This window comes from Lissotriton helveticus, chromosome 7 (assembly GCF_964261635.1).
Source record: "Lissotriton helveticus chromosome 7, aLisHel1.1, whole genome shotgun sequence".
Taxonomy (NCBI): domain Eukaryota; kingdom Metazoa; phylum Chordata; class Amphibia; order Caudata; family Salamandridae; genus Lissotriton; species Lissotriton helveticus.
In genome coordinates, this window is record NC_136068.1 from 814,429,438 (window position 1) to 814,454,976 (window position 25,539).

Sequence of the window (25,539 nt, forward strand, 5' to 3'; positions counted from 1 at the left end):
ACCAAAGGGATCTGATCTTACTTTGCAGCCCATAACAAAACTGTTTGAACCAGTAATCCATTCAAGGGAAGAGCCCTGCAGCAATACCAACGCAGACCTGGCCATTACTTAATAAAACTTCAAAACAATGCTAAATGGAGGAGATACGAACTGGTCAGGTAAAGACGTGGATCATGGCTGAGACAGATACGATGTTCACAAGTGGCACAGTTGCAATGAGCAAGCCCAGGACTCGCCAGATAGGCCTCTGGGCAGTTCTTTATTCTTCCAAAATTCTTTGAAGTCTCAGCAACTTGTCAAGGCGGAAACAGAGAATCACCTGGAGACAGACATTGCAAAACTGCTTCAACAAGGGGGACCAAACACTGAGCTTGACCTCAAGTGCCACCAAACCCTTTCTCCGGAAACAGCCCAGCGGGTGGATCAAAAAGCATGGGACGCAACATTACAATAAAAAAATAGCTCCCCCCTACAGCCGCCAACCACACTAGCTGAGGACTTAGCAGCCTCAACAGTCCTCAGCATACTTCCTGACAACTCATTACCTGCGCGTTTCCTGCCATTTCCATATGAAGATTCACACCCATCAAATGGCGACATGACATTTTTAGCCTCCCAACAATAGGAAGAACTTGTCTCCTCGTACAATCATAATCCCACTTCAACCCACTCTTCTAAAGTCCCCTCAAACACTGTGGGGACTGAAAGAAGCGATACAGACCAAACAAACAAAGATTCAATCTGGGCCACAATACTGAGTACAATGCAATACTCGGCAACGTCTCTTCAATATCAATCACACAAGCTGGACCTTAAGCTTAAAGTTCTTCAACCCCTGGCAGATTTCACTTCAGAGATTGAAAGGAAACTAGCCGATCTGAATGGTCGAATAAAGCGGGGTCAAGAAGCGGCCCATGAAGCCCAATAGTTGACAAACTACTCACGCTACCATCAATACTAGGCAACTTACTATCCGTCCCAAAACTAAATGTTAAATGTCAAACCTCAAACCTTCACGAGCAGTGAGTTACCCACAGAGGGAAAACAATATCAGAACCCAGACCCGTGGAGACGACACTATTAAGCTCTGATTACCTATCTTGGCAAAGACTAAAGAGCGAGCAACCGCAAATAACACCTTATCAATGAAAACCCGCCGCAAACAAAAAAGGAAGGTAAGAAATAGGAAGCTAGTCCCCTTGGACCAACATGCTGATAATCAGCTTCAGGCATCTTCAATCAAACTCAATTTTAATCTTGAGGATACAAAAAGTATCCGCCTTAGTAGGTAGAAGTGAGCACCCTACCACAAGATCCAATACCACACAGGACTCGGCCGGGGGTTACATCTCAACATCAACAAGAGACAATAACACTCAGGAATTAACTCAAGAACCGACCAGGGGGCTGCCTATTAGAGCCTTAACCCAAAGCTCTTCAAATCATGACATAGATTAGGAGGCCGCCCGAGCAAGATTAGATCTAGTCACACCATCGCAAGTTTCCAGCAATTCCACCAAAGGGGTCTGAAAATTAAGTCAGAACTTGGTAAAAGAACGGCAGTGCAGTCATAAAGAGCCATCGCAACCATGGACGTATAACAATGAGTCAAGAACCAATACGCAAGATAACATTTGTACACCAACCGATTCATCGTCAACTCCCCAACAGTGCTAACTGTGGAACAAGCAATATCAACAATGTTCAACCTAGGCCACATACCCATGCAGCAATTATTATTGAGGGAACCCCGACCCAGGGCCTGGAACCAGCAGAGGCAGAGGATACAGATACAAACATTCTTCCCAAAGTACAACTCCCGAGGCAGAGCGGACATATTAAACAGAGGAAACGTACTAAGGATCTTACACTCCATCCCGAGCATAGCTAACACTTGCTTCATCGGCTTGCTTTCCATAGAATTCCTACCAAATAACAACTCGTTATGCCCAGAAGCGACCAAAACAAGATGGAATTCTTCTGAGATAGCAAACAAAATCATGCAGGAAAAAACAGATTCCAAAATTGGAGGATAAAACTGAAGACAGAGCCAAAACCACTCTACCCAACACCTTTTTTAAGCACAGCTACCAACGGTCAAAACAAAACGACCACTTCAGTACTAAAAGGAGCAAGGAGCAAGTAGTACTCCAGGCACTCACATAATGGACAAAAAGACCATCACAACGAACACAGATCATGGATAACCCGATTAAACTCAAGTATTAATAACCAACAATTGGATGCACACACAGCGAACAATTACAACAGCGCGATCAAATTGACAAGGGAAGCTCAGCACCCCGACAGCCCCAGCAGAGCAAGATATAATTAATATATGCATTTGGAACATCAACGGCTTAACTACCAAAACCGTTGACCAAGAGGTTCTAAATTATTTAAAAACCTTTGACATGATCCTGCTCCAGGAGACCTGGAAGAAAAACCCTTCGAGCTCCAAAGTTATACCTCCCAATTTATTCCAGCTATAAAGGGATCTGACTACGGCCACCGCTTGGGGGACTAATGTTTCTAGCCTCAATAAATGTAATAGGAGACTTTTCTCCCGTAAAGATCTATATCGCCCCTCCAAGCGGCATACAGGCTACTATAGTATCGCTCAAGTTCAATCAGACTCACCAGAAAGTAATAATAATAAATGTCTATGTGCACCCCAAACAAAAATTGAAGGCAGCCAAGGAGCTGGCAGCAGAAGTAAAAAGAGTAAAAGAAGATGACACAGCACGTATCATCTTGGCATGCGATTTTAATTTGCACCTCTTGGGGAATGGTCAAGATGAGGGCTCAACGCAAGACTTAACTGTTGCCTGGTGAATTCCAACACAGGGTCCTTCAAAAATTAACAAAACTACAAGATGCTTAAAGTACCTGCTCCAGGAATCAGAACATCTAAATTTGAGAGAGCTAAATGGCCGCTTCGAGGGATACAATCCACCAGTCGCCACATACCATTCGTCCGAAGCCTCTTCTCATTTAGACTTCACCTTCACAACCCTAACCTTGTTTAATAAAATCGCCTCCTTCAGCATAGGCAACAACGAACACAGCGACCAATTTGCCCCAAGAAGTGAGTCTTAAAGCAACATCAACCTTCTCACTAGAGGAGTGTAAAACCATCCGCTCTGAAGAAGTTACAAACCTCAAACAAATAAGGTGCAACCCCAGTAATATAGAGGCAATATCAGCAACTGCCAAAGGTCTATATTACCAAGAGAAGGACATATTAGTCCAGTGATTAAATGCTTGGGTAAATTTCATCACGAGCCTCGGAGAAAAACTTGCAACCAAAGTCGAGAAAAAATGAGGTGAATAGCCCAGTTTAAAAAAAACGCAAGTACAACATAAACCAAAATTTAAGGCGACTCCACAAATCACCAGAAGAGCTGAACTTGCAATGCACCCTTCGATGATCAAAGACACTTATAAAGCGAAGGAAATGGGAAAAAAAAGAACTAAGGACAACGATCTTTGGGCGAAATTCCTTCATGATGCAAAACAAAATAAACACGTCCAAGTTTTGACATACAGGCAATAGACTACAGTGGCCCAGCCATTCCGATATAAACTACAACACAACCGAGACAGTCTGGGTTGATTTCCTTTTCAACCATTTCAACGATAAAGTGCAAAAAGTAGATGCCGCCTCTAAAGCTCCGGAGAACGCAAGTGCTGGTGGTCCCAACAGGGAAGTAACAACTCACAACCCCGTAACTATAGTACAAAGTGAGTACTCTAGGATAATACAACAACAGGGGACATACTGCTCCTTACTTACAACAGAGTTTGCCAGAGGCAGACCTACAGGAGATCCCGGCCCCAACGGCATACCCCCAATGTTTATATATACGACGCAGAATTTGTAGTAAGGCTCTAGTACCAGTTTTTAGTTATGTATCCAGCACATCCATAATCCTAGAGTCCTGGAAAGGATAAATTCTTAGCCCATTTTTTAAACAAGGCAAAAGGAATGCTCCGAACAATTACTGACTTATCGCCCTTATCAATATTGAGGCTAAATATGTTGCAGGGACAATCCTGGACGAAATAGCCTCCTGGGCATCAGAAAATCGTATAATTCTACCAAAGCAAACAGGGTTCTGCCAAGGGCTAGGCACCATAACCAATAATATGGCATTAACCTTGCTAATAGACGCAGCTAAACAGGGAAAGTATCCCCTATTTCTCTGCTTTATAGACTATACAGCAGCTTTCGACCTGTAGATCTCACCAAGCTCTGGCAAAAACTGGAAGGATGCTGGATACCCAAACCTCTCTTAGATCAACTAAGGCAGCTGCACACCAATACTTGGATAAGGATAAAACTTGGTGATAGGACACACCTATCAAAATGAATCCCCACCTCAAAGGGGTTAAAACAAGGGTGCGTCCCAGCCCGCTACTTTTTAACCTTTTCCTAGCGGACCTTCCAGGAGAACTCAACAGATGCGCATCCAATGCCCGAAGCTTGGAAAAATGATGTTGTCAAACCTGCTTTATGCGGACGACCTAGTGCTGATAAGCCGGATGCCCATTGGACTCCAACACCTCCTGGACACGGCACACAGCTTCTCGCAACGGAACGCCTTAAAAATAAATCTCAAAAAAACAAATGATGGCAGTAAATTAAAACAGGAAGAAAAACATCAACTGGTACCTTGACGGGCAGCGCTTAGACCAGACAATCAATTATAAATACCTTGGAATACTTTTAGATCATAAAAGCACTTTCAAACCGCAAGAAAGGGAGTCATGACATACTTAGCAATAAATCCTCTGAAGAAGAAGCTGCCAGACTTCACATTTAACCCGTTAAAGGTTCTGCGAGCCAAACTACAGCCAACAATAACCTACGGGAGTGAACCCTTAAAGGGAAAGATGCTGTAGTCCTGGGATGCCTATATAAAATGTTGGCATAAAATCCGAAGAGTCGAAGAAGGATCCCTAAACTTCCACCTCTGTATTGAGCTGTTTCGCCACAGAAAATCGCCAGCCAGAAAATATCTTTTAGACTCCATTAAACTCCTGGGACTGACCGATCTCTGGAGTACTTCAATGGAGCACCTTCCATTAATAAAAAAAAGTGATAAAGGCAACTCAATTGATATCTGCCCTAGAGGACAAAGAAAACAAAGAAACACTCGCTAATCGGGCACACGGCTGGGTAGTGCTCAACAACTATGAAGCCCTCAAACCCCCCTCTTACTTTAAAATGGGAATAAAAATGGTAACCAAGGAAATATTTCTAAAGCTCTGTCTAGGTGTCGTTCCGATTACCCTGCTTCTACCCCCATGGGAAAGAAGAGGAGGTGAGCAGCCCTGTCGTCTGTGCGGACATGTCACTGAGGACCTTATTCACATAATCTGTATTTGCCATAATCTATGGGATATAAGGTGTATTTTATTAAGACCAATATTTAAGCAGCATGGCATCAGGACTTGCAGGCAGTATAGCTGTGCTTCAATCCATCTGTAGTAGAACTAAACTGCTGGCTCACAAATATTTTTACACCATTGCAAAGGGACTCAAAAACTCTTCAGTCACAAGTCACGAGTCAACCTAACACAGTGGAACCGGGCATCGTCTGAGACTTGTCCCGCAAAATCTTTTAAGCGTACTCTATGGCTGCACAAGCACTTTAAAACCGGCAATCAATCATTGGAAGGTCGTCCCACTAAGCCTAAAGAGAGCACCCTATTGCTGTCCTGACACTTTAATCAATGCACTGAGTACAGTAACAAGCATAGCGGAGGGCTAAAGATAGGTCGGCAGCTCAATTTGACAACTTATTCCCACCCAAACTCTCTGACGCGCAAGCATTTTAGTGATTTTAAGACTGTAAAAATCATGGGTGCACTTTTTTTTATGAGGATTTTAATACTATTTTATTTACAGTACAAATGTGGATTTTTAACAGTTTTACTTATTGTATTACGAATAAGAAACTTCTATTTTTATCTGTATTTAATATATGCAAAGGTTTTAATTAATCGTGCATAATAAAATGTACTTGCTATGTAAGGGGTTGATCATACCCTCGGTGGCAGAGCTAGGGAACGCACAGAGCCGCTAACGGAGTACGCTTATGCTTTTTAATCTTTGTAGCTCATTGTTTTTTTAAAACAAATTTTACTCTGACTTTGCTTCTTAAAAAATTCACTCACCTTGCCTATTTGCACTATCTAAATTGCCGATTTGCACTTACCTCTCTCGCTGATGGTGGCATGTAGGAACCGACCCCGGTACGAGCTGTGTTCAATGGTTGGCGGGCAGGAAGGTCTCGTGCACCACTTCCGGCTAGCACTTCAGACGCTCGGGGCAGTGGTCTAGTTGCTGATCTCGGCGTCGGAGGAGGCGGATAAATTCAGTCCCTAACGCAACTGCCTGAGGCTGATCATACCCTCGGTGGCAGAGCTAGGGAATGCACAGAGCCGCTAACGGAGTACGCTTATGCTTTTTAATCTATGTAGCTCATTGTTTTTATTTAACACATTTTACTCTGACTTTGCTTCTTTAAAAAATCACTCATCTTCCCCATTTGAACTATCTAAATTGGCGATTTGCACTTACCTCTCTCGCTGGTGGTGGCACGTAGGAACCAACCCCCAGTATGAGCTGTGTTCAATGCTCGGCGGGCAGGAAGGTCTCGTGCACCACTTCCGGCTAGCGCTTCAGACGCTCGGGGCAGCTGTCTAGTTGCTTCACCCGGCGTCGGAGGAAGCGGAAAAAAACATGCACAGGACGCGACCGGGCAGCGGACGCGCAAGGTGGGTGCGCCGATGGCGCGCCAAAGGCAAGCCCGTCTGCGCCCGTCCGCGCCCGAACGGGGCCTGGGGCCAGACCCCCTACTCCTTCCCCGTCAGAGCTTCTTACATATTCCAGCGCATGGTTGAGGCAGCTCAATAAACTCCCCAAGGCTAGCTGCCTCCACTCTCTACCAATCGATAACACTAATCCAAATTGCCCTCATTGCCCCTTCACATTTCTTCCCCATTCACACCCCTCCCCAGGCCGATGTTTTCACATCTACTTGCTAAACTGTAGATCTCTCTTCAAGCATTCAACAGAAATCTTGCTCTTCCTAGAAGACTGCTCCCCGAGCTGCTTTTCTTAACGGAAACCTGGCTCAGTGACAGCTCTGATCCAGATATAGTACAAGCACTACCCCAGGGGTATGCGATCCAGAGAGTAGATAGATCTTCAGGTACAGGCGGAGGAATTGCGATTGTTTATAAGGATCATCTCACATGTCGCCTTCTCGGCAGCCCTCTCCCGAACTGCGAAAACGCCCACTTCTCTGTTCAATTCACCCCTGTCCTCTCACTTTCAGGAATTCTGATATACCGCCCCCGGAGACAGTTGGTGCCTTTTGTAACTCCCTGATAGAAAACGCTATCCACTTAGCCAGCACGTCCGCAAATTTTTTTTTGCTTCTTAGTGATCTCAACCTTCACTTTGATGACCCTAGGCCCACAGTTGCAGTTCAACTAGCAAATGACCTTGCTTCCATTCAACTTGTGCAAAAAATTCTTCCCACTCACTCTCAGGGACACTGCCTTGACCCAGTGTTCTCTAATATGGAAACCCTTCATGGGAAGGGCCCGATCCCCATCCCCTGGTCTGACCACCACTTGGTCCCCCTCACTTGGCACCCCCAATCCTTTGTTCCCCCGACCCCCCCCTCCTCGCACCTTCAGCCGCCCCTGGTCCAAGCTCCCCAAGAACAATGGATCCACTAAATGGGAAAGAATATACCCCAGCCTACCTCTTGCCCGGTGACAATGTACAACAACTTCTGCAGCTGGATAGGTGATTCTTTGAACACTATCCTCCCGAAAGTTCTAGTCACCAAAAAACACGGCCACACCAGGTTGCCTTGGTACTCAGCTGAGCTGCGCATCATGAAACAGAATTGTAAAACCCTAGAAAGAAGATGGAGGAAAGACTTTGCAGGCGATAGCAAGCGCACCTATCGGGATGCAATACGCAACTATAGAGAGGAAATGAGGAAAACTCAGGCAACCATGTACAAGGCAAAAATCAGGCTAGCTGCTAAATCCCCTAGGGAGACGTTTGCCATTATAAAAAGACTTCTTAAATGTCCTCCCCACCATCCCGACGGACCCCGATGGAACTCACTGCGAAACCAAGCCGAGTTCTTCGACAACAAAATCCAGAACATCTTGAAAACCCTTCCCCCACTCGACCCTTCAGTGGATAGGCCCACAACTGTCCTCCCCCCGCATCCCACCATCTGGACACTTCCCCCCTCTCTCCCTGGAGAACCTCCTGTCACTTCTGCCCACAGTGAAAAGTGGATCCCCTAGTGACCCGGCGCCTATGAACATCTTAGCCAAAATCGCCCTCACTATTGGTCCCACAATAACCCATATGATCAATGCTTCGCTTAGCTCAGGCATTGTCCCCCCCACTCTGGAAGGAAGCAATGGTCAAAACTCTCCTTAAGAAGCCGCACCTTGACCCGGCAGATTTTGGCAACTACCGCCCCATCTCCCTTTTACCAGGAATCTCTAAAATCACTTAGAAGTATGTAAACCTTACCCTCTCTGAGTTCCTAGAAACCTCCAACCTGCTCCATCCCTCACAAACCTGCTTCCGGCCTAGACAGAGCACAGAAACTGCCCTGTTGGCAGTCGTCGAGGAAAGCAGGAAACTGCTTGATGCCAGAGGAGCAGCTGCAATCATCCTATTAGACCTGAGCGCAGCCTTCAACACGGTGAATCACCAAGTCCTGATTCACCGCCTCGGCAATCTAGGAGTTTCTGGCACCGCCCTGAGCTGGTTGCGCTCCTTCATGGAAGGCCGCACGTTCCAGGTCTTTGAAGATGGCATGCGGTCCAAATCTCGGCTCCTACAGTGCGGCGTTCCCCAGGGTTTGTCGTTGAGCCCGACAACATGGTACATGGTCCCCCTGGCATCTATTGTAACCCCTTTTGGGATCCATATGGTTACCTACGCCGATGACACCCAACTGATCGTAGCTCTAAACCAATCCGCACCTCACTCCACGACCTTGAAAGCCTGTCTCACGGAGGTGGTAAATTGGATGGGGTCCTCCCACCTAAAACTTAACGGAGGTAACACCGAGATTATGACCTTGGGCAACTTTAATAATTCTGCCCTAAGAACGATCTGGCCAATATGCATGGGTCCAGTCCCATCCTCCAAGCCAGAGATAAAGAGCCTGGGCATCTGGTTGGATCATAAATTGACGTTCCAAGTGCAAGCCAACAAGACAGTGGCGACCTGCTTTGGCTTAATTAGAATGGCAAGGAAAGTGCTCCCCCTGCCCCCCCCCCCCCCCCCCCCAAGCCAAAAAAACCATGGTCCAGTCCATCCAGCTTACCAGACTGAACTATGGTAACGCGCTATACCTAGGATCCCCCGCCTCGGTAATCCACAAGCTGCAGGTCATCCAGAACTACGCAGCCAGACTGCTGACTGGAACGCCAAAACTGTCCTCTGCTAAACCCGCTCTCCGTCTCTTGCACTGGCTGCCAGTGAAAGAGCGAATCAGTTTTAAATCCCTGTATATTGTACATAAATCACTTCAGAGGTTAGGCCCGCCCCCGATCTCAGCTTTGGTTCAGCCGTACAAAGCTAGGAGACAACTGCGATGGGATGACCTCCATCTCATCGGAATCCCCAGAATAAAACGTGCCAGAAGCGGTGGCAGACTCTTCTCCCTGAACGCGGGCAAACTCTGGAACGCTCTGCCTCTCCACCTCCGGACCGATCGCAACCACCACTCCTTCAGGAAACAGCTAAAAACTTTCCTTTTTCCTTAATGCATTCCTTGCTATGTCCTCCGAACCAGTAGGTTAGCCTAGCGCTGGGAGGCCCCCGGGTAGCCATGCGCTCTACAAATGCCCTTTTCATTTCATTTCATTTCATCATGTCTATATGTGGGTGGGTAACCTTGTCATATAACGTATAGTTTCTTACCTGTTGGTGTAGTTTTGCAGCTTGAAGACTTTCTGGATTCACTATGCTGTGCATTATTCCGCCATCTTTTTTCTTGTCTTGTGTTTTTCTTGTTTTTTCTCTTATTTTTAAAGTCTTGTTCATCTTTAATCCCTTTCCTCCTGTCTCATCTTTCTGGCGGAGGAGGGTGGGTTCGCTAGTGAATCCAGAAAGTCTTCAAGCTGCAGAACTACACCAACAGGTAAGAAACTATACATTTTGCAGCGTGAATCTTTCTGGATTCACTATGCTGTGCATAGACTTTGTAGCGGTTTGTTCTCATTGTGGTGGCTGGGTGGAAGATGAGCACTGGTTACTGAATATGTGCTGTAAGACCTTCTGTACCACTTGTGCTTCTTTGTTCATTTGGATATCCATGCAGTAGTGCTTAATGAACGTGTGCACTGAAGACCATGTTGCAGCTTGGCAAATGTCTTGAATCGGTGTGTTGGCCAGAAACGCAATTGTTGCTCCCTTCTTCCTTGTCGAGTGAGCATGAGCTGCTCCTTGTAACAGTTGTCCAGATTGTTTGTGGCATAGTTGTATGGTTTGTGCAATCCATTGTGCAATGGTATTTTTGGTAACTGGTCGTCCCAAAAAACTGCTTGCAAAGGAAACAAAGAGTTTCTTTGTCTTTCTGCATTCCTTTGTCCTTTCTATATAGTGCTTCACCGCCCTCCTGGCGTCCACTGTGTGCAGCGCTCTTTCTGTACTTGTGGACCGTTTTTGGAAAAAACGAGGTATTTGGATTGTTTGGTTGATTTGGAACCGAGACACCACCTTTGGCATGAAATGTGGGTCGGTTCTCATTACAATCATATCACTGTGTTTTTTTCAGGTAGGGCTCTTGGAGTGTTAGCGCCTGCAATTCACTTAAACTTCGCAGTGATGTGATAGCCACTAAGAATGGCGTCTTTAGCGTGAGCATGTTCAGTGTCGCCTTATGCATCGGCTTCAATGGTGCCTTCATCAATTGGGTCGGCACTACATTGAGGTTCCATGCTGGTGCTGGCATTCTGTTTGGAGGTGCAATCCTCTCTGCTCCTTCTAGAAATCTTTTTACTACTTGGTAAGCCACAATGGCCTCTAAGTGTACCCTTAGGGATGTGTAGCGGAGTTTACTTTGCAGTAGATGTGTTGAGTATTTTAGTACTGTTGACTCCCTTGTGACCTTTCTTTGCAGATTCTCTCTAATGCACCATTCTAAGAATCTTTTCCACTTTGCTACATGTAGGCCTTCTTGCCTCCCTGAGCACTGCCATCATGTTCGCTGGTAGTTTGAGGTGTGCAAACTCTAGGTCTTCAGGAGCCATGTCGCCAGGCTGAGGCGCTCTGGCTCTGGGTGTAGCACCCTTCCGTTCTGCCTTGTTAACAGGTCCCTTCATTTTGGGAATCTGTGTGCTGGTGCCTGCGCCATCTCCACTATTTGCGAGAACCATGAGTGTCTGGCCCACTGAGGTGCTATTAGTATCAGTGACATGTTACTGATCCTACATTTGCGGAGTACCCTGTGTATCAGTGGTATCTGGGGAAAAGTGTACGCAAATGTCTTTGACCAACTTATCCATAGCGCATTCCCTTGTGACCGATGGTCTGGTTGTCTGGATGCAAAGCGTTGCCATTTTGGTGTGTTGCAAATAGGTCTATTGGCAGTGTACCCCACTTCCGGAATACTTTCTGTAATTCCTGTTGGTTGATCTCTCATTGGTGATATGCTGACGTCTGCTTGCAGAGTCTGTCTGCTTCCACGTTGTACTTCCCTGGGAGATATATTGCCAGTAGTTCTATCCTCAGTATAATAGCCCATGTCCATATCTCCTGCGCTAGCCTCGATAGCGCTACTTACTGTGTTCCTCCTTGCTTGTTGATGTAGAACATGGTCGTGGTGTTGTCTGTTTGGATAAACACCCTGTTTCCGTACAGCTCCTTCTGAAATGCTTTTAAGGCTAGGAACATTGTTTTTAGTTCCAGGTAACTGATGTGCTTGACCGCATCCTGTTGCGACCATAGCCCCCTCACCTTGAGCTTGTTCATATGCGCGCCCCACCCCAGCTGGAAGGCGTCCATCATGATGGTCACTGTTGGAGTTGGTTGTGTGAATGGTTTCCCCTGTGATATGTTTTCCTTGTTCCACCACGCTATTTCCTGATGCACTGCGTGTGTGACAATCACTAGATCTTCCCAACTCCCAGTTGCCTGTGACCACTGCTGCTGTATCAATTCCTTGAATGGCCTCATGTGTAGTCGAATATTTTGGACTAGGTGAATGCATGATGTCATCATTCTCATCAGCTTGCTCACCGTCCTCACTGTCAGAGCTTGCCTCTTGCCTCTTGCGGTAATTAGGAGTTTCCTTCAGTATCGCCAATGTTCTCTTCCTGCTGGGGAACACTTCGGCCTGTATGGTGTCGATCTCTGCCCCTAAGAATATCTTGATTTGTTCTGGTTCTGTTGACGATTTCTCCGAATGGATCGAGAATTTCAGTCTTGTCAGTGTTAGTATAACCTGCTGGATGTGTAGTTTGCATTGGCTGTACGAAATTGCCTTTATGAACCAGTCGTCGAGATGGGGGTATACGTGTATTCCTTGCCTTCGTAGGTGTGCTGCGACAGTTGCTAGCCATTTTGTAAACACCCTTGGTGCAAATTTTAGGCCGAATGCCAGTACTGTAAACTGGTAGTGGCTTTGATTGATCACAAACCTTAGCAGACGCTTGTGTTTGTGGTTGATGGGGATGTGTAAGTATGCGTCTTATAAATCTATAGTAGCCATGAAATCCCCTTGTTGTGTTTGTGGTATTACCTCTTGTACGCAAGTCATCTTGAATCTTTGAGTTCTTATGAATTGGTTCAGGAACCTTCGATCTAGGATAGGTCTTAGTGATTCGTACACCGTTGGCACCAGGAAGTAAGTTGAGTAAACCCCTTTGTTCCTTTGGTTTTGCGAAACCACCTCTACTGCCTCCTTGCTGAGCAGTTCTTGCACCTCTAGCTAAAAGAGCGAGGGATCCTTTGATGAGTGCGCCTTGCTTTTTGGTTTTATGTTCGGAGGTTGTTTTTCTAACTCTAAACGGAAACCATATTGTATGATGTTTAATATCAATTTGTCCGATGTGACCTTCCTCCATTCCTGGATGAAGTCTCTTATTCTTCCCCCTACCGGTGTTGAGTGTTTGAGGTACTGTTTGTCGTTGTACGTTCGGCTGCAGTTTTTCTTTATGTCTTTCCGCCCACCCCTAGGTGTTGCTAGGGTGGGGGCCTGTTCCATGGTGGAGTCACTTGGTTGAGGCCTGTTGGCCTCCTCTTCGTGTTTTTCCTCGTCCGTTTCCGCGCCCTCGAAAGGACGGTCCCCGGAGCTGGTACTGCCAGTTCTGCTGCTGCTGCTGCTGGCCTTGGTTGTTCCCTTGGTAGCCTTGCTGGAACGTTTGGTGCGATGCGGTAGGCAAGTTGCCTCCTCTACCCCCCGGCCTTCTCATGGGTGTGCCCCTTCTCATTCCCCTGAACTGCAACGCTCCCATGGATCTTGCTGTTTCATTGTCCTTCTTGGGCTGCATCAACTTGTCGTCAACTGGGGTGCAAAACAGTTGCTCTCCATTAAAAGGTGTATTTAGGATGTTGCTTTGCATCTCTGGCTTGAAGCCCAAAATTTGGAGTCATGCATGTCTTCTCTCAGTCACTCCTATCATCATTAGCCTGCTTGATGTTTCTGCAGCATCCAATGCCAATTTTAGGCAGGTGTTCGTCATGTTCTTTCCTTCTTCTACCAGATGAGCTGCTCTTTGTTGGTACTGGTCTGGTAGATGGTTTAGGAGCTGCTCCACTTCATCCCAGTGTTGGTATGCGTGCCTGTTGATCAGGCCATTGGAGTTTGCGATGCGCCAACGTATTGCCGCATTTCTCTCCACCTTTCTCCCTGTGAGATCCATCCTCCTACTCTCCGTGTCTGGAGGTGGTCCGGCATTAGTGGGTACATTGGACCTCTTCCTAGCCGTTGCTGCAATTATGGAGTTGGCTGGCACTGACCCTTGGATGTATTCAGGGTCCTTTGAAGAATGTTTGTACTTCTCAGTTCTAGGGGGTCACAGCTTTGAATATTGCTGGCTCCTTAAAGGCCTCTTTTCCTTGATCCAGCACACATGGGAGCATGGGCAGGAATTGGCTCCTAGTTTGTTGAGGCAGTAGGGTTTCCAGGAGGAAACATGCTTTGGGCTTCTCCTCCTCCATTTTCACTCCATAAGTCTGTGCAGCCTTTTGTACGACCATGCTGTAGATCCTTATGTCGTCTTGCGGCGAGAGCCTCAAAGGTTCTGGCGATTCGGCGCCGAGATCTTGCCACTCCATGTCTTGTGCCTCCGAGGACGTAGAGTCCTGGTGGGATTGGAGATCTTCGTCGTCTTCTCCCTCAAAATAGTAGTCTTTGTCTCAGAGTTCCTCGACTGGTTCGGGCGTTTCCGGTGGTTCCGCATCCTCGTCGTCCTTTTCGACTTCGACCGCGGGTTTCGGCGGGATGGTGTATTGGCTCATCTTCTCGTCGAAGTCCTTTTTCCGCTGTAGGATGCTTGCCATTTCGGCCTCGAGCCTCCTCTTCTTCCGCTCCATCTCGGTGGCATGTTCTTGGAGCGCTTCTCTTCGGGGCTGTTGACATCGACGACAACGACCTTCTTTTGCCAGCACTGAGGTGTCCCTTTCGAGTGCAACCTTCGACAAACTTTGTTTTTCGAGGGCTTTCGAAGGATCCGTAAAGTTGATTGTACCTGGGAGCTGTTGCTTTCTTCGAGTGTTTTGGCGGCAGAGCTTCCCTCGAGGACTTAGCTTCACTTCTACGAGTGTCGCTCGGGGCTTTAGCTTCACCCTTTTGAGTGTTGCTTGAGTGTTTAAGGGTCGATGGCTAATTTACCTCCTTCGACGTCTTCTTATGGACGTTGACGACCGCGCAGTCCTCAAGGTTCTTCGGCGATGTTGTCCTCCTCTCCACTGGAGAGACCCAAGTCTCGGAGCGATGGAGGTGGGCCCTGGCCCTGCATGTTGTGGTTCGCCCTTCTCTGCCTCTCCCTTACTCTGAGGGTCTTGGGTGTAAACGTTAAACAGGCGTTGCTGTCTTCGCTGCTGTGGTCAAGCAGAAGGCATAGGTTGCAGACTGGATGTTGATTCTTCTGGGCACCCAACCACTAGATGGCGGAATAATGCACAGCATAGTGAATCCAGAAAGATTCACGCTGCAAAACCTATTTCTTTCATCTGCCCTTACTTTCAAGAACAGGAAGTGCACGTATCTTATCTGAAGTTCTATAGCTCTACCTTTTATTTAACGCCTTAACCAAGGCGGCAATTCCGCCGCGGTGAGGGCATTCTAAAGGGTGGGCGGGCTGCGACGGCCAACGGTTGTTTGCAGTACCAGGGAGGGAGGGAGCACGGAAGGGGTTAATATCTATTTGGTCACTTCTTAAAAGTAATTCTAAACAAACATAACAAATGCTATTGAACATTATATTAATGACGCAACTCTGTGAAAGGCGGAAGTAGGCGCTGAAAAGAAACAGGCTATGGAGGGCTGATTCCATTAACTCCACACTGCTGATCCTCTCCTCGATGCTCCCTCAAAACTGGTCTGGCCCTGGAGGAACTGCATGAGGGGTGGGGCTCTGCACAAACTCATCTGCTCTCAATAAGTTAATGTGGAGGCCAACTGCACCATCCGGTGCTATCTGAACCAACGTTGTAGACCCCTTCATACCTGGAGATCACAGTGGCAGCACTCATCTGGCTTGGAGGAAGTGAAGTCAGGGGTGAGATTCTGGCAAGTGCTGGGACCATTTATGCGAGGAAGAGGTGCTCATAGGAAGAAAATACAGTGTCTTTAGTGAAGATGCCCTGTCCAAATTTAGGTTACTTCGCTGGCTGGTCACTGAGGAGGATAGCAATCTAAAGGAGCAAGTAGATGGCTTTTTATATGCAGAGATCGGCTATAGAGGTAAAAACAGATTTGTAAGGCTGAAAAACGTTTTTCAAATGCCAATGAGGAGAACAAACATGGAGAAGAAGACGAAGGCAGTGTACTAGCTGCACTGAAAGACTTCTCGCTTTGAGATGATTTTGAAACCTATCACACAAAAAGAAATTACTAACATGTTAGAAACAGAGAATGATAGTATTTCCGGATGTGTGACTGGTCAGGGCATATAGAAGAAAAAAGTTGCAGTCTAAGAAAATCACTGACCTGGGGTCAAAATTCTTACGAGTGCATCTAGACAAAAGAACAATTTTTGCAGTTGACGTTCCTGAGATTCAAGATAGGACGCAGGCCCTTGTCCTTCTTGGGCACCAGAAAGTAGTGGGAATAGCAACCACGACCTACTTCTGGCGCAGGAACGCGCTTGATGGCTCCCTTGGCCAAGAGAGGCAACACTTCCTGTTGGAGAAGAGTCAGGTGATCCTCTGGCATTTGATGGGCCTAAAATGACGGACTAGGAGGGTTTGGAGGCTGCTGCAGAGGCGGGTTTGGTGGACTGGCCCGCCCGCTGGCCCCCTAAACCACGGCGCTGGTTCCCACGTCCCCGGCCGCACAAAGGTTGGGGAACTTGCTGCGGCCTATGGCTTTGGGCGGGACGTAGCCATGAAAGGGGCAAAAAGCAGACTGCACTGGGCGGCTGGAGAGACCCAAGGACTTGGCCATAGCCCACGAGTCCTTGAAATGCTCTAGAGCGTTGTCTGTTTTGTCGTCAAAAAGGCGACGTCCATCAAAGGGCATGTCAATCAAGGTGTTCGGGACATTTCCCGAAAAGCCAGTCGATCTCATCCAGGCGTAGCGACGAAGGGCTACAGATGTGGAAATCGTCCTGCCTAGAGAGTCAGAGGTATCCAGCCCACAAAAGCTGGTAAACTTAGCCGCATCCCTCCCGGCGGCGACAGCCTGGAAGAGCACTGTCAGGGCCTCCTCCGGACACTCAGGCAGCACCTGCGCAACCATATCCCACACAGAGTGGAAATAACGGCCCAATAGATATGCAGTGTTTATCGATCGCAGTCCCAAGCTGGTGGAAGAGAAACTTTTCTTCCCAAGATGATCCACCTTCTTGGATTACCTGTCCGGTGGAACGGTAGGGAATGCGCTCTTGGAAGTGAAGGCTTGGACCACCAAGCTCTCTGGGGTGGCGTGTTGGGAGAGGAAAGTGGGGTCGCCCGGAGCCGGGCGGTGGCATTGGGCAATCCTCCTATCCACGGGTACCCCCGTGTTGGGCCTTGACCATGTGCCCAAAAACGTCGGTAAGGGCCTCATTAATCGGAGGCAGGGGCTCAGAAAAGCTCGCTGCCTGCTGAAGCACCTCTGTCAGGTTAATCCTGACCGCCACCATAGGAAGCTCGAGGTTGAAGGCCTCTGCCGCCCTACTCAACGCCACTGCGTATGACGCTCCCTCCTCTGTAGCCACGGTAGGAGGAGACAACATGCCACGATCAGGAGAGGTGTCAAGACCACTGGTATCTCTCGGTTCCTCTCTCCAGTCCTGCTCAGATTCCATCTAATCAGTTAAAGGGTCATCTGACACCTCCCAAGCTTCCTCCTCATCCTCAAGTTGCCAATCTGGCCGAAAAGGGACCCCAGGAATGAAAAGGGCCACAAAAACCCCTCTCTACGCCGGATCCACTTCCTTTGGCACCGCAGCAGACGCTAGTCGTGTCCCCGGCCGGCGTCGACCCCGGCATCCATTCTGAAGTGGACTCGGAGTCGACTGCCGGCGCTCAAGAAGCTTTCGAGACCGCTTCCGCAAAGCCTCCGGCGCCATTGACCGGCAGTCGGAGCACGACTTGGGGTCATTTTCACGGTTGCTCTCCAGGCAAAAGAGGCACACGTTGTGCGGATCCGTAACGGACATCATTCGGTTACAGGAACCACATACCTTGAAGCCGGGCATCCCCCGTGCACCAGGAGTCGATGGACTCAAGAAAAGAAGTTGACAGAAGATGAGAAAAAAAGTCAGTCAAAAAGTGACTGGCGGTACCGCTCTCTCTAGATCTGCACTGGCTGGAGCGGAAAAAGAAAGAACTGACGTCAGCACTCGAGGGCAGCATCTAAGTAGCTACTGCGACGTCATTTCGGCGACCACGACGCCAACGACTGACGCGCAGAGGTACTGCTGACGAAAAAACTTTCTGGATCCAGTCTGACGCCTGGGGGTAATTCTAAGGTAAGGAATCTATAACTAAAGTGTTTCTTTCAGCTATAATAATAATTAAAAAAGCACCAACACCGCGACGCTGATATTGAACTAACAATGGTTCTTGCAACTGCCCGAAAGCTTTCACTAAGAGAGAAATGGGGTGAAGGCATCTAGTTCATTGGCTATGACCTATCTGGCACTCCATTCACAATATGGAATCAAGTATGTTTCCTAATGTTTATTGTTCTGCAGTTTCGAACTCGGTCATAAGCAATTCATGATCTCATTCGTTTGCAGCAAGTATAGTTCTACAGCTCTGGTATATGTCATACATTGGTGAGCTTTTTTTAAATTTTGTTTTACAGTTCTATACTGTAAAATTATGAATCCAACGTCTCTCACGTAGGACACACTATACCAACATCCTTCCAAGCATGTAACCTGAAAAGGCTCACGGGAGATTGATACAGAGTGTAGTGCGTTGCAGGCTTATCGGGAGTATGAATTGGTATACAAATATTGCAATACAATAGTTGAACTAATTCTGACCTATGGTTATAGCTCATTCTCTCTTTAGACTCAACACCCCCCCTGACCTTCAGTGCATGGCTGCTTTAGTATCACAACCTCACATTTCTGATCAGACTGAGTTTATAAACTCTTTTTGGCATCAAGAGGTTGTAACATCCCATGTTAAACAATTTCAAGATAGACCTCCAACTACTTTGGTAGTGAATTTTGGCAGTCACCTAACCATTAGATCTTCTCTATGAACATGTAAAAAAGGCTCCTGGTAAAAGTATGTGATAGCTTGTTCACTTTCTTGTTGATGTAATTGATACTCCAGTGCTCAATTGGAAGCAGCCATTTCCACGGCTGCACATTTTATCAAGAAGTGCTCCAGAAAATATTTATTCTTGGCGAACAAATATGGATTAGCTCTTCTACTCACTCTCAATTTCGCTCTATTGCAAAGTACACTCATAATGATGTAAACGTTAGGCTAGATCTTATGCCTTACGAAACTTCCATGCAGTCTTTGGTTAGCCCCAAAAGCCAGACTACAGATTTTCAACATCAAGCCGCTAGGCTCTGGGATTATTGGGCAAAAATGAATCTCTCTCTTTCTGTCTTTAACTCCTTCACTCTCTTCTGTTCCCTCTTCCCTCTCTGGTAAACAATGTTTTAAACACTGCAGGAAAAGACCCAATACATCTGGTAAAGAAATCAGATTTGAAATCCAGCACTACACCACTCATCGTAGAACACTAACAATCATCTTGAAGTGTGTTGAATTTTCTTTTTTTTTAGCCCAGGTGGTGTGAAGCACAGGGGTGTTAAAGTGCAGAGAATTGTTCTATGCCAAAGTCTTGTAAGTGAATCCCCCCACTATGAGCAATTGGGTTACACAGATGAGAAGCTTGGCCATTAGGAGTTTTCTGGAGTTGCAAAGGGATCTATTTGAGGTTTACCCTAACTTGGAATGTGCCCTTTTGGCTTCCTTTCTTTACAGTTTGCAGCAATGCTTCTTGTTCCGGTCACGAATTCCTCATCATCACTTGTTATCCATCACCACTAATTACTCTGCTAAATGTATTATACTGATCATATTCTGAACTTTGTATAGTTTGTCTATTCATTCTTCTAAGTAATCAGCAGGAACACTCTACATAAAAAACAGGAGAACAATAGAATACTTGTAAAGTGACATTAAACCTTAAATAAAATGTGAGCTCATTCTTGTAAAAAACTAAATCACTAGAATCCTTAGTTTAACACAGAACGTTCTAAAGCCTCTTGATAAAAACTACTGGGCTCCTACTCTTTTCTAATAAGAATGCTAATTTCGTAAGTGATACTTTGGGTGGAGAACTGAATGTGAAAATGCGACAGCTCCTAGAAAATAATTTCAACTCAAATGTTGGGGGAGTTCTGCAATCTTCCCAAATTGCATCGACTGAAGTCTGCATATTCCATGCCATATTACAGTTCAAGATCTACAATATTCTGGCATTTGCAGGTTTTGATGCATCATTTTTTATTGGAGATCATAGATAGGCAATTTCATAGGTTACGAAGGATTTCGAAAAATCATGTATCTTAATTGTTGAAGCCTCCCCTGTAAAGCTACCGTGTTGCTTCTGCCTTCTTAGAGAGTCTTAAGACAATTTTTCATGATGGGAAATCACAATGCTCTTAATTGCTTTGGTTATATTTAACAATTGGTAGATTGATCTTACATGCATGATCCTACCTTTGGAAAATACTTTGACAATCCCATGAACGCCAGTTGTAGAGTTAAAAATGGAGCAAAAATAGACTGTGAAGAGAGGAAAAAGGCATATGAATAAAACAGAACTGCTAACTCAACATTTATAAACATAAAATAGCATTCAGTATTTCCACAGTAAAGGACCAATTTTAAGAGTATGCAACAGCGTAACCGTTTTGTCTCCATTTATTCAGAAAATGACACTCCAGAGACATTAGCAATTGCCCAGTATTTCTTAAAAAGGTAAATGCTGGCAAAAAGTCATAACATAATTATCTCATGCTATACACAGCCCTTTACTGAAAAAGAAATGCACAAATAGCACAAAATAATTTTTAATGAACTAACCCTCGTTCCAGACACCCACATAGTCTACAAGAAATTATGCTCAAAGTTGTAAATGACATGTGCTCTGCAGGAAAAAATAAAACACCAATCCCCAAAATAGCAAAAGGCCTTGCACATGAAAGCTAGTGGTCAAGAGGAAAGTGAGAGAAAAATGTAAAAAAAAAGAAATTACTTACTATTAAAGACAGGTTGGCCAGGAAACAATAAAAGGAAAACTAAAATAGATAAATCTATTGAGTTGCCTAAATGAGCCCCCAAACCTGTATTCAGAAAAATGATTACCTTATTGAAAAATAGGAAAAGAAATGTTGAGAAGATCAGCCCACTCCCAACTTACAAACCGATTATTTTCAACAGTGACACTGAAACGTGCAAAGGAAGGGTTTTGTTTTGAGCATGTCTCCAACAAAGAGACACACAAAAACCTATCACACAAGACCAACACACTACTAACTAAATACTATTCCTTCAAACACGGTTACATTTTTCTACAAACACCTTATCTACATCTCCCATCAAACACTCATATATTTCCTCAACCACATCTGAGAATGATACCAGCTTCTTGCACCAAGCAGCCCAGTGAAATATTGAGCAATTTAAATGTTAACAATACAATAAATACAATCTTGGATCCAGAATCTTAAACGTGACAGTCATCATCCACAATGTTAAGACAACAAAGAGTGAAAAATAAATGGCTATACACTGAATAATTTTAGAATCTTGCTAACCAATTCACCACCCTCAACCTAACGTACCAAACAGGTTGTGTGGTTTATAGTACAGCATAGAAACCATCATGAAGGGTTTAGATGAAGCTCTCTACTAGACAGGTGGATGTTGGTCTCCTTGTCTGTTATCTCTACTGTTTTTGACCCAACTGCACACTAAAATAGTGTTGCATATTGTAAACTTGCAAATGCTTTCATATGGAGCATCTGGGCCAGTTCTCCTCGTTCCTCAGCAACAGACATAATCAGCTGGTAAGGACCAAGGACACAGCCTTGTGTTATATGGTGCTCTTTAGGTTTCAATGCACGTGTTATGTGATGCTCTCCTTACTTTCCAATGCTTTCTCCGCTGCTGTTGAACTTGTACCATACAGAAGGAATCCAGTGGTTCCATGTATATGATTCTACTCACTGATAACCAGAGGACAGTTAAATATTTCCTAACAAAAACATTCATCACACAAAACAAGTTTAACAAAACAGAATCCAGTATGGCTAAATCTTCTAAGATTTCAACACGATAAGGCAGAATCCCTAAATTTTGATTACTGTAATCTTCAAAATTGGCAAACCTCCTATTCATGTGCATACCAAATTCTTTACAATCTTACATTCCAAAATATAGATACCCACTTAAAGTCTAAAGGTAAATTTTTAAGTCAAACAGTCAAATAATCCAGGTTTCAGAGTTATTCCCTAAAAAAAAAAATCAAAAGGCAGATTCACTGGAAAAAATTAAGGTTAAAGTGACGTAGTTAGATGAAAATGTCAGTTAAAACGTAATATTTTAAAATCTAAAAGGAACTGAAATGCACTACTTATAGTGAACAGAAGTAACTATAACTTGTGCACTTGCCATGCACAGTGATGTCACTAGAGAGGTTATTTCAGATGTCATGAGTGATGTTATCAATGATGTCATAGAACATGTCATGGGATATGGGATGTCTTAAGCAGTGCATGGTGAGGGCGCAGGGTATAGTTACTTACGTTTTTAGGGTTTAAAATGTTATCTTTTAACTGACACTTTCACCGGACCATAACATCACATTAAGCACCCCTTGAGTGCCCAGTTTAAAGGGTCTCCATAAAAATAACTTGCTTTTAATGGCAAACATGACGTTTGATGTAGCTGGCCAAAGAAAAAGTGCTATGGAATTCTACTACAACTACTCCCCTACCCCCATCGTTGGTTTAATTTATGCAGAGTTGCGGCTTTGCACAGTTTTTTGTTTCTTCACATGGAAAATAACTCTTAATGAAAGGGGACATTATTTCTGAACCAGCGGCAGCAATTAATCGTCAAGGCAGAGCACAGCGGAGTTTAGCTCACCTCACTTCCTGACCAGCGTTTTAAGCCCACTCTTCGCCGCACCCGCTTCGCGGGTGCCGCTTCACAGGCTGCGGACACCGGACCAGCTGAGCATCTTTGTGTGGCGGTAAGGCGGCTGTGGGCGCGAGGCGTCAGCGGGGCTGCGAGCGTGCAGGGACTTCATTTCCCAGAAGTCCCTGCTAGACCGACGGAGAGCTTCCGGTCCGCTCTCCCTGCTGGCCCACCCCCCGCCCCCCCCACGAGGTGCTTAAGAGGAGTTCTCAACCGCCAACACATGGGACATTATTTCTGAACCAGCGGCAGCAATTAATCGTCAAGGCAGAGCACAGCGGAGTTTAGCTCACCTCACTTCCTGACCAGCGTTTTAAGCCCACTCTTCGCCGCACCCGCTTCGCGGGTGCCGCTTCACAGGCTGCGGACACCGGACCAGCTGAGCATCTTTGTGTGGCGGTAAGGCGGCTGTGGGCGCGAGGCGTCAGCGGGGCTGCGAGCGTGCAGGGACTTCATTTCCCAGAAGTCCCTGCTAGACCGACGGAGAGCTTCCGGTCCGCTCTCCCTGCTGGCCCGCCCCCCGCCCCCCCCACGAGGTGCTTAAGAGGAGTTCTCAACCGCCAACACATGGGACATTATTTCTGAACCAGCGGCAGCAATTAATCGTCAAGGCAGAGCACAGCGGAGTTTAGCTCACCTCACTTCCTGACCAGCGTTTTAAGCCCACTCTTCGCCGCACCCGCTTCGCGGGTGCCGCTTCACAGGCTGCGGACACCGGACCAGCTGAGCATCTTTGTGTGGCGGTAAGGCGGCTGTGGGCGCGAGGCGTCAGCGGGGCTGCGAGCGTGCAGGGACTTCATTTCCCAGAAGTCCCTGCTAGACCGACGGAGAGCTTCCGGTCCGCTCTCCCTGCTGGCCCGCCCCCCGCCCCCCCCACGAGGTGCTTAAGAGGAGTTCTCAACCGCCAACACATTGGACATTATTTCTGAACCAGCGGCAGCAATTAATCGTCAAGGCAGAGCACAGCGGAGTTTAGCTCACCTCACTTCCTGACCAGCGTTTTAAGCCCACTCTTCGCCGCACCCGCTTCGCGGGTGCCGCTTCACAGGCTGCGGACACCGGACCAGCTGAGCATCTTTGTGTGGCGGTAAGGCGGCTGTGGGCGCGAGGCGTCAGCGGGGCTGCGAGCGTGCAGGGACTTCATTTCCCAGAAGTCCCTGCTAGACCGACGGAGAGCTTCCGGTCCGCTCTCCCTGCTGGCCCGCCCCCCACGCCCCCTATATTACATCTTCCGCCTCCCGCAGCGCGGGACGCAGCCCGGGCGAAGACAGGGCAAAGACTGGGCCGTTCGAGGACGGCCGAGGACTGGACTGGCCTACCCTTTTTCGCCCATCTGGAGAAACTGTTAAACTGTGGTTGGTGCTGTTAGGAACTTTTATGATCTTTAGAAGGTTTTATTTAGGTTTTTACTGTTTATAAACATGTCTGTTAGGATAACCCGTAGCAAGACTGGTAAGGGAAACACTTCAATCAGTGGCCCTATGGATGATTTTATTACTCGCACCAACCTGGCCATTGATGAGGAAATTTTTAAATTACAGACTCGTGTTTCTCTTGAGTTGGCAGCCGCTAGAAGATTATCAGAGGTAATTACTGCTTCGAAAAAATCTTCACTGGGGCATATTGCTACTGCTGTTACCCCGGAGCGACCTGCCACTCTTAAGTCACTAGTCCTGCAGGCAGAGGTTCACCAGGTTCCAACTCTACAGCTTGTTCCGCAGGTTGTAGAGTCAATTGATGATGCCGGTGATACGACTCCACCTGTATTGTCCCCTGTGAAGAATGTTTCTTTTAACTTTTCTATTCCAGCAACTGTAAAATCTTCTGCTGACACACAGGTCACTAGCTCTAATTTTCCTGACCCTGTTATTTTTAATTCATCTAGATCTAATCTAAAATCGGGTATCTTCCCAAAAAGGAAAAAGATCTCCCGGTATGCTTATTACGGGAAAAGGGCAAGAGTTGCACAAAAACCAAAACTGCCCCCTATACAAATTTCTAAAACAACTGACGGGATTATTCCTAAGGAACAGATACACTTAGAAGGTGCCAAGGGGGTGTCAGTACCTACCCAAAACTCTACTACCCCTCAAGAGGGGGGTCTAACTGTTGAGGGCCAGGTAGGGAAGGAAGGTAAGGACGGGGAATTTATAGGCATAGTTTGGGAAACACTTAAGAAATTACTCTCCCCTCTTGCTCTTAGACTCTCCTCCATCGAAAACAGTTTGCTGGAAATGGAGAAAAGCATTATAGCCTTGGCCACTCTTGGCTTGAGAAGTCTAGAAAATCAGGGCATTGGGGTAGAGGATCCGATTCCACAGGTATCTTATTCTCCTACATCTACACCACCACCGGAACGTCCAGTTCCGAAACCACGAACAGTGGGTGTGAATCAAACTGTTGCACCTCAACCTGTTGTCCCTTCCCGTCCTTTTACTATACTCACCACAAACCCTACTGTAGTTCCTCCTTCTAAACCACGGCCCACAGACTTTCGCCAACAGCACTCCCAGGGTACATTTGTAAAGAATAATTTTAGAGGGGGTTATATTGATCTCCCCCCAGAGGCAAATGACTACGTGGTTGTTTTGACGGGTGTTTCTGAGCTTGAAAATGGCCATCACGAGAACCATTGGTCCCTG

The 25,539-nt window shown here is 46.4% G+C and overlaps 1 protein-coding gene across 1 annotated transcript in view; it reads right to left on the reverse strand.

The window, feature by feature from the left end:
• The window catches only part of CAMLG (calcium modulating ligand), a 165,935-nt gene that overhangs the window by 14,108 nt on the left and 126,288 nt on the right, over positions 1 to 25,539 (reverse strand). Inside the window, exon 4 of the mRNA XM_078653272.1 lies at positions 20,414 to 20,479. Within this exon, the coding sequence (XP_078509398.1) occupies positions 20,414 to 20,479 (66 nt within the window). The remainder of the gene's footprint in view (positions 1 to 20,413; positions 20,480 to 25,539) is intronic.